This window comes from Struthio camelus, chromosome 25 (genome assembly GCF_040807025.1).
Source record: "Struthio camelus isolate bStrCam1 chromosome 25, bStrCam1.hap1, whole genome shotgun sequence".
In the NCBI taxonomy this organism is placed as follows: domain Eukaryota; kingdom Metazoa; phylum Chordata; class Aves; order Struthioniformes; family Struthionidae; genus Struthio; species Struthio camelus.
The window spans coordinates 6,954,380-6,962,749 of record NC_090966.1 but is presented as its reverse complement, the minus strand read 5'-3'; the positions used below and the strand labels follow the sequence as shown (position 1 = coordinate 6,962,749).

Below are 8,370 nucleotides of genomic sequence, written 5' to 3'. Positions count from 1 at the left end.
CTGCACGCGCGGCGGGGCGCAGCATGGTGCAGGTGTCGTGCACAGGTGTCCCCCAGGGCGCAGGCGTTGCACCCGCGGCACGGCGCGGGTATCGCGCCCGGTGCAGGATGCCGATGCCTCTCTCGCACGCACGTGCTCGCCGGGCTCTCGCAGCCCTGTGCCGCCCGGCAAGCGCGGCGCTCCCTGCCCCGTGCCCGCGTCGGGACCCAGAGCCGCCCAGAGCCGCGGGGGGCACCCAGCTCCCCCTCGCCCGCGGCCGATGCCCGCCAGCCCGCGCCCGGGCTCCCCTCCTCGCTGCTCTTATTCCCCGTTCCCAGGCGGCGTCTCCTCCGCTGGGCTCCCCTCGCTGCCGGGACTCGCGGCCGCCCGCCGCGGCACGCGGCCACCGGGCTGCGCGGGCGCTCAGCCCCCGCCGGATGCGGCCGGCGGGGCGCGGGGCGGGCGCGGAGGCGTGTCGGGGGCCGCCGTGATAACAGCCGGGGCCGGCCGGCGGGGACGAGCCAGGCGCCCCCGCGCTCGGCAGCCTGAGCCCGGGCGGCAGCAATGGGCCCCGGCGGCCCCCAGCGCCTCCTCCGCGCCCTCTGCCTCCTCTGGGCGCTGGCCGGCCGCCTGCCCCCCGGCACGGCCCAGTGGTTTTACGGCCTGGGCGGCGAGGACACCACGCCGGAGCTGGAGGCCAGCGCCAGCCCCGCGGCCCCCACGCCGCCCGCCCTGGCTCGGCAGGAAGGTAGGCGCGTGTCCGGCGCGGCGGGGCCGAGGGGCTGCCGGCGGCACCGCCGGGCTCCCCGTGCAGCCCCGCCGCCTCCCGCCCCGCCGCCCCTTTGCTCTTGCAGGCGGAGAGGCTGGCGGCGCGGAGCCCACGCGGAAGGTGCTGCTGAGCAAACCCCCGCTGGCCACGGCCGCCAGGAGACGGGAGCCGCCGGCCAAGGGGGCTGCCAGGGGGCCGGGCCGGGCCTCGCCGGGCGCCCCAGCCCAGGTGCCTTCCCCGGGGCCGGGAAGCGCGCGCGGGCGCCCGCGCCTTCGCGCCGGGGCGGCCGGGGCTTCGCCTGCCCCCGGCCGGGGGCTGCTCCCCGTCCCCGGAGCCGGGCTGCTCCGATGCTTCTCGGCTCTCCCACCCCCTCTGCAAACTCCCCGGCCTCCCGGGCGCCGGCGCGTCGGGCTCCTCTCCGCGTCCTTCCCCTTATCGGCGCCCGCCCGGGTGCGCAGCCACAACAGCTCGGCCGCTCGCCAGCCGGCGGCTGTTTCTCCTCTGCCCCCTTTGGAAAGGAGCCGCGGGAGGGTTTGCAGGGGGCCAGGACCCGCGGGCAGGCGGCAGCGCGCCGGGCTCGGCCCGAGGCCGCCTCTCCCGGCGGCAGCTCCCGCCTGACCGCGTGCTGCGTCCCCCCTAGCCCCAGCGCCCCACGGCCGCCCCGGAGATCTTCGAGGGCAGCGGGGAGGAAGAGGAGTTCCTGCAGATCCAGGTGGCGGAGGGGAGCGGGTGCCGCCGGGGCCGGGCTGGGGGGCCGCGCTGCAGGCGGGGGCCGCAGCGGGACGCGGGGCTCGGCGGCGGGGACGCGGGCAGGGCCCCGGGCGCAGGCAGGACGGTCCCGCGCTCAGTCCCGCTCCTCCGCGCAGGCGACGGCCAAGGGGCTGCCCCGGCGGGCTCCCCCGGCCCCGGCCACGGACGCCGCTCCCCAGGTGAGAGCGGGGCGCGGGGTGGCTGCCCGGTCCCCGGCTGCGCGGCATCCGCCGTGGCATCCCCGGCCGGCCCCGTCCCTCCCGGCTCCCTTCCTCTCCCAGGTGCAGAACGGCTCCCAGTGCGTCTGCCCGGCGCGCCCCGGCCCTGCCGGCCCCAAGGTACCCGCCGCTTCGCCGCCTCCCCCGGGGGCTCTGCCGCCTGCCGGGAGAAACTCCCCAGCTCCTCCGGCCGCGCGACACCTGTGCCGCTCGGGCACAGAGCGCCCCGGCAGCCGGCCTCTTTCTTTCTCCCACCAGGGAGAGAAAGGCGACCGAGGAGCCCCGGGAGAAAGAGGCCAGCCGGGATTTTCTGGAGAGAGAGGGAAGACGGGCAACCCGGGCCCGCCAGGTCACCAGGGTCCCCGGGGCCCCCCCGGTCCCCCAGGCCCCCCGGGGCCGCCGGGACCGGCGGGCGCTTCGGGAGCCAGGAGCCCCCCGGCACCAGCCGCCCTGGCCAAGGGCTCGGAGAACGAGGTGAGGGCTGGGGGGGCGATGTCCGGCCCCCGGGGCAAGGGGAGCCCGCGGGTGGGATCCGCCACGCCACCGTTCACCGTCTCTGCTTCTCTTTCCTTTTTTCCTCCAGCCGGACAAGCAGCCTGGAGCATCCAGCCCCGGGGGGATCCCAGGACCCCCAGGTGCCCCTGGGCTGCCTGGCCAGCCCGGCCCCCCAGGCTACCCAGGACACGAAGGCCCCCCTGGGCTGCCCGGGCGGGAGGGCCCGCAGGGGCCCCCCGGCCCGCCGGGGGCTGTGGGGCCACCCGGTTTCCCGGGGGCCGAAGGGCCTCCGGGATCTCTAGGCTCGGCTGGGCCAGATGGACCCCCGGGGGCCCCGGGACTGCCAGGCCCCCAAGGACCCCCCGGGGTCCCGGGGCACGAAGGGCCCCCCGGGCCCCCAGGAGCTGCGTCGCTGCCCGGCAGCCCAGGGCTTCGAGGGGAGCCCGGCTTCCCCGGACTGAAGGTACGGGGAGCCCGGGGTGGGGGGGGGACGGAGCCGGCGGCCCCCCGCTCTGCCCCTCGACAGGGCGATCCGCACCCCGGAGCAAGGGACCCGGCACCGGGCTGCCGGGTCCCCCCCAGCCCCGCGGCGGCTGCGGCACCTGGGGGGGACGTGGGGTGCTGTGCTCCCACCCGCCGTGTCCGCGGCGCTGAGCCCCGCGCCGTGTCCCGGCAGGGCGAGAAGGGCGAACACGGGCTGCCGGGCATGCCGGGCAGCCCCGGGCGGACCGGCGACACGGGCTCGCCCGGCATGCCCGGTCCCATGGGACCGCCGGGACCACCGGGCGACTACAGGGTGAGTGGCCCCGCGGGATGCGGGTGCTCGGAGGTGGCCGGGGGGGAGGACGGGGCAGCCGCCCCCCGACGCTCATCCAGCCGTGCCCTCCTCTCCTCCCAGTGCGACCCGCGCCTCGCCGGGCACCACGGATCAGCGGGGCCGCCGGGACCCAAGGTGAGCGGGGAGAGGGGGCGGCGGGTGCAGCCTCTGCCCCGCTCCCGCTGCGCCCGCCGGTCCTGGCGGAGCCGCACAAAGCGACGCCACGTGCATCGCCCGGATGCCGCCCGGAGCCAGGGTGCTCATGGGCCCCCTCTGCTTTCCTTCCAGGGTGACAAGGGCGACCCCGGAGAGCGGGTTTGTAGCCGCGGGCGAGCAGGCTGGGGTGCCCCCTCCCTCCGAGCCCGGCGTGCCAGCAGCCTCGTGCCCGGCCCCGGGTGCAGCTCCCGCGTCCCCACTTCCCCGCCGCGCCAGGGCACGGCCAGCAGTTGCCTCGCTGCATTGGCACAGCCAAAGCCCGGGGCGGGGGATCTGCCTGAGTTTGGCCCAACTCATCTCACTTGTGAGCTTGGGCAGATTCCCGAAAGCAGGCTGGGGCGCCGGGGGGAGCGAGTCCCGCATGCACACGTGTGCACACGTGCACACACGCGTGTGCATGCCCGCAGCGCGCGCACCCCTCCCTGCTGCCCGGCGCGGGCTCTCATGGCGCCTCTCTCTGCGGCTCGCCCAGGGATGCTGCTACGGGGAACCCGGCTGCAAACCCGGCCACCACCTCCCCTTCCCCGGCGCCGGCGGCCAGCCCGGCTCCTGGGTGCCCATCCAGTACCCGCCGGTGAGTCCCGCCGAGCTGGCGGAGCCCAGGGAGACCCCCGGGGCCGGGCCCCAGCAAGCGGGGCGTGCGGGCTGCGCGGGCGATGGAGGGACAGACGGACGGGAGGAGGGTGGAGGGACAGGCGGACGACGGCAGAGCCTCTGCTGGAGGCGGCCTCGATCCTCTCCCTTTTTCTCTGCAGAACGGCAAAGAGGAGCCAGAGCTGTACGGCGCGATCATCCCCCACGTGAGACTGCCTGGCGCTGCGGCCCCCCGCCCCGGGGGGGGCCCAGCACTTTCAGTGCCCCCAGCACTGAAAGACCCCGATCCGATCTCTGCACCGCTCTCTACCGCAGGGTCCCCGAGGTCCCCCCGGCGATCCCGGCCCCCCCGGCCCCCCCGGCCCGCCCGGAGCACCAGCTCTGCTCTACCTCAACGTAAGGCTGTGCACGCGCGTGCGAACGCGCCCCGTGCGAACGCGCCCCGTGCAAAGCCGCCTGTCTTTGCTTCCAGAGGGTGTACCCGGCGCGCGCCCAGCCGCCCTGCAAGCAGCCGGTGAGCGTGGGCCTTGCGTCCCTGCCCGCCGCCCGCCCCTGGGCCTGGCGCCCCTCTGCTGGGCCAAGGGGCCCCGGCCCGGCCCCGCCACCCGTCTCGGCCCCGGCCCCACGAGGCTCGTGCATCCCCCTCCGTGCACCGGGATCACTGCTCGTGCATCCCCCTCCGTGCACCGGGACTGCCGCTCGTGCATCCCCCTCCGTGCACCGGGACCGCCGGCTCATGCATCCCCCTCCGTGCACCGGGATCACTGCTCGTGCATCCCCCTCCGTGCACCGGGATCACTGCTCATGCATCCCCCTCCGTGCACCGGGATCACTGCTCGTGCATCCCCCTCCGTGCACTGGGACTGCCGCTCGTGCATCCCCCTCCGTGCACCGGGATCACTGCTCGTGCATCCCCCTCCGTGCACCGGGATCACTGCTTGTGCATCCCCCTCCGTGCACCGGGACTGCCGCTCGTGCATCCCCCTCCGTGCACCGGGACCGCCGGGCCGGGCGCTGCGCGGGGAAGGGGGGGCCGCATGCCCGGCGCTGCAGTAACAAACCCCGTCGGCTTTTGCAGGCAGCCGCCGCCGCAGCCTGGCCAGCGGGTAAGGGCATTTCCCGGGCGTTTTGGGTGGGCTCCGGCCTCCTCGGAAGCAGGGCCGTGGGGCGGGCAGCGCCGGACCCCCCCCCCGCCGGCGTGCCGGGCTGCGCGCTGACCCCGGCCCCTCTCCGGCCCCTCCAGACGCTGACGCCTCTCGGACGGAGCCGCCGGACCCCCGCGGCGCGGACCTCCGGGTGCGTCCCAGTGCCCTCGAGGCGGGGGCGAGGGACGGGGCCGCCCCGCGCCCAGGCGCCGGCTCATGCACCTCTGCACCCCCCCCGCCCTCGCTCAGCGCCAGACGTGGGTGTTCGGGTCCAAGGAGCTGATGCTGAAGGCGGGCTCGGCCGTGCCCGAGGGCAGCCTGGTCTACGTGCGCCAAGGGAGCAGCGCCTTCCTGCGGACGCCGCGGGGCTGGAGCAGACTCCTGGTACTGAGCGGGTACCCGAAGGGCGCCGGGCTCCAGCCCCAGCAGCCGCCTCTGGATTTGGCCCCGGAGCAGCCCGGCGAAGGCAGCGGCTTCCCCTCTGACCAGCCCCTCGGCTTCTCGCTTTGAGCAGCTGGAGGATTCGGAGGCGCTCTTCGCCGGCGACGACCCCTCTGCGTCTCCCCCCGGCCCCCAGGTGAGGGCTGCGGGCGGCGAGCGGGTCGGGGGCACGGCGTCCTCCGCGGACGCGCCAGCCCCGCGCTCGCTCCTCTCCGCCCGGGAGGCGAAGCAGCTGCAGGCGAAAGGTCCCGACACGGAGCCGCCCGCCGTGGCGCCGGCGGCCTCGCAGGTGAGCGCCGCGCCGCAGGGACAAGCGTCCCTCCCCGGAGCGCTGGCCGGGCGCCCGCCGAGCCGGCAGCCGGGGCGCCGCAGCAGGCGGGGGGACTCCGGCAGGGCAGCGTGGCTCTGTGCCCGGCATGGCTGAGCCGGAGACCGACGTGACCCACCTTCCCCCAGGCCCACAAGGAGGAGGGACCGGGGACGCCCGGGATGCTGCCGACCGCCGTGGCCCCCAGGGTCCCTTCGGTAAGAGCTGTCCCGCTTCCCGGCCCCTTCCCGGCCCCCCGGGAGCTGGCGCCGGGTCGCCCAGCTGCAGGAGAGGTGGGAGAGGTGCCCCGGGGTCCCTCCGTGTCCTGCCGGGAAAGGCAACGCTTTCTGTCCAGGGAAAACCCTCTGCGTCCTGCTGGGAAATGCCCTCCGTGTCCTGCCGGGAAAGGCAGGGCTTGGTGCCGGGGCGGGGGGGAATCCCACCGCCGGGGCAGCCGGAGGGTCAAGCGCTCGGGGCGGAGGAGCAGAGACCCGGCAGCCGGGCGAGGGAGCAGGACGGGCGCCGGGGGCCGCCGGCTCAGGCGGTGCCCGGCCTCCCCAGCTCCGTCTGGCAGCCTTGAACGCGCCCCTCTCCGGGGACATGAGCGGCATCCGGGGCGCCGACCTGCAGTGCTACCGGCAGTCCCAGGAGGCCCGGCTCTACGGCACCTTCCGGGCGTTCCTCTCGGCCCCCACCCAGGACCTGGTCTCCATCGTCAAGCGGACGGACAGGACGCTGCCCGTCGTCAACCTCAAGGCAGGTAGCCCCGCGCCCCAGCTGCCGCCCCGGCCGGGGGCGACGGGCTGAGGCGGCATCCGCCGGGCACTGGGCACCGTCCTTGTCCGAAACGCCACCCCGCCACCACCGCCGCTCGCGCTTGCAGGGGCAGCTGCTGGCCAAGAGCTGGAGCTCCCTCTTTGAGGGCCAGGCCGGCGCCACTCGGCGCGTCCCCATCTACACCTTCGACGGACGTGACGTCCTCAGCCATCCCCTGTGGTGAGCGGGGCTGGCACGGCGGGTCCCCCAAAGGTGTCCTCCTTCACCTCCACCACCACCACCACCACCACCACTACCACCACCCTCCACGGGTCTGGTGCAGCAGGTCCCCCAAAGGTGTCCTCCTCCATCCCCACCACCATCACCACCACCACCACCACCCTCCATGGGTCTGGTGCAGCAGGTCCCCCAAAGGTGTCCTCCTCCATCCCCACCACCACCACCACCACCCTCCACGGGTCTGGTGCAGCAGGTCCCCCAAAGGTGTCCTCCTCCATCCCCACCACCATCACCACCACCACCACCACCACCACCACCATCCTCCACGGGGCCAGCACAGCAGGTCCCCCAAAGGTGTCCTCCTCCATCCCCACCACCATCACCACCACCACCACCCCCACCACCCTCCACGGGGCCGGCACAGCGGGTCCCCTCAAAGGTGTCCTCCTCCACCCCCACCCCCACCACCATCCTCCGCCAGGCCGGCGCGTGCCGGGGCCGGCCGTGAGGAGACGGTGCTGTGTCCGCAGGCCCCATCGGCTGGCCTGGCATGGCTCCGACCCTCGCGGCGGCTCGGCTCGCGGCCGGCACTGCTACGGTTGGCGGCGCTCCGGCTCGGCCCAGGGGCTGGCGGCCCCCCTGGGTCGGGGCGAGCTGCTGGCTGGGCAGCGCTACAACTGCTCCGAAGTCCTGGCCGTGCTGTGCGTGGAGGTGGCCTTCCCCTACCGGCACATGTGGTGAGCGAGGAGCCGGCCGAGGCCCCGCCGGAGGCTCCGCGCTGCCGCCGGGATGGCCGCCGCGGGGTGCTCGGCCATCCCCCCTTCCCACCCTCCCCGAACCCTCGCTCCTCGTCCCCTGCGCATCCCCGCTGGTCCCCCCGCCCTGCCCCGCGTGTCCATCTGCATCCCGGACCCCACGGCGCAGCCGATGCTGCCATCCCACCCTCCCCCCGGAAATAAACTTTAAATAAATGAATGGGAGGGTCGGTGTTTGGGATGGTGCCCCCCTACCCCACCCCGGGCACGGAGCGGGACGTGCTTTCCCGTTCGGCCGAAGCGGAGCGTCACAGCCTGGAAAGCAGCTGGGCTCTGGGCTTGTTTGCGAGACATGTCGGGGGCGTGTTTGTACACACACACACATATATATACACATATGTTAAAAAAATATATATGTATATATATATATTTGGGTCCCCCCCAATATATATATACACACACATATAGAGGGACCTCCTCCAAGGGTCTGTGTCCCAGCATGTCCCCAAGGCCTGCCCAGTATGTCCCAGTGTGTCCCTAGGGTCTGCCCAGTGTGTCACTATGTCCCCACTGTGTCCCCAGGACCTCTCCCGGTGGGTCTCCAAGGCCTGCCCAATATGTCACTATGTCCCCCTGACCTGCCCAATGTGTCACTGTGTCCCCATGACCTGCCCAGCTGTCCCCAAGGGCCTGCCCACTGTGTCCCAGTGTGTCCCAGTGTGCCCAGTGTGCCTCCTTGACCTGCCCACTGGGTCCCAGAGTGTCCCAGTGTCCCCACGACCTGCCCACTGGGTCTCACTGTGTCCCACTGTGTCCCTATGACCTACCCAGTGTGTCCCTGTGTGTCCCCAGGGCCTGCCCCCTGTGTCCCAGTGTGTCCCACTGTGT

At 74.4% G+C, this 8,370-nt stretch overlaps 1 protein-coding gene across 1 annotated transcript; it reads left to right on the top strand.

Annotated features, from left to right (window-relative positions):
• Window positions 1-543: 543 nt before the first annotated feature.
• LOC138062167 (collagen alpha-1(XVIII) chain-like) lies at window positions 544-7,712 on the top strand. Its single transcript, XM_068918769.1, has 23 exons — window positions 544-727; window positions 834-976; window positions 1,389-1,460; window positions 1,615-1,677; window positions 1,780-1,836; window positions 1,975-2,190; window positions 2,300-2,674; window positions 2,888-3,007; window positions 3,110-3,163; window positions 3,317-3,343; window positions 3,717-3,818; window positions 4,000-4,044; window positions 4,154-4,234; window positions 4,311-4,352; window positions 4,917-4,944; window positions 5,082-5,134; window positions 5,233-5,367; window positions 5,498-5,560; window positions 5,648-5,713; window positions 5,881-5,949; window positions 6,293-6,487; window positions 6,615-6,727; window positions 7,258-7,712. Exons 1-23 carry the CDS (start codon window positions 544-546, stop codon window positions 7,466-7,468), a joined length of 2,514 nt encoding a protein of 837 aa, XP_068774870.1. The 3' UTR covers window positions 7,469-7,712.
• Window positions 7,713-8,370: the final 658 nt, after the last annotated feature.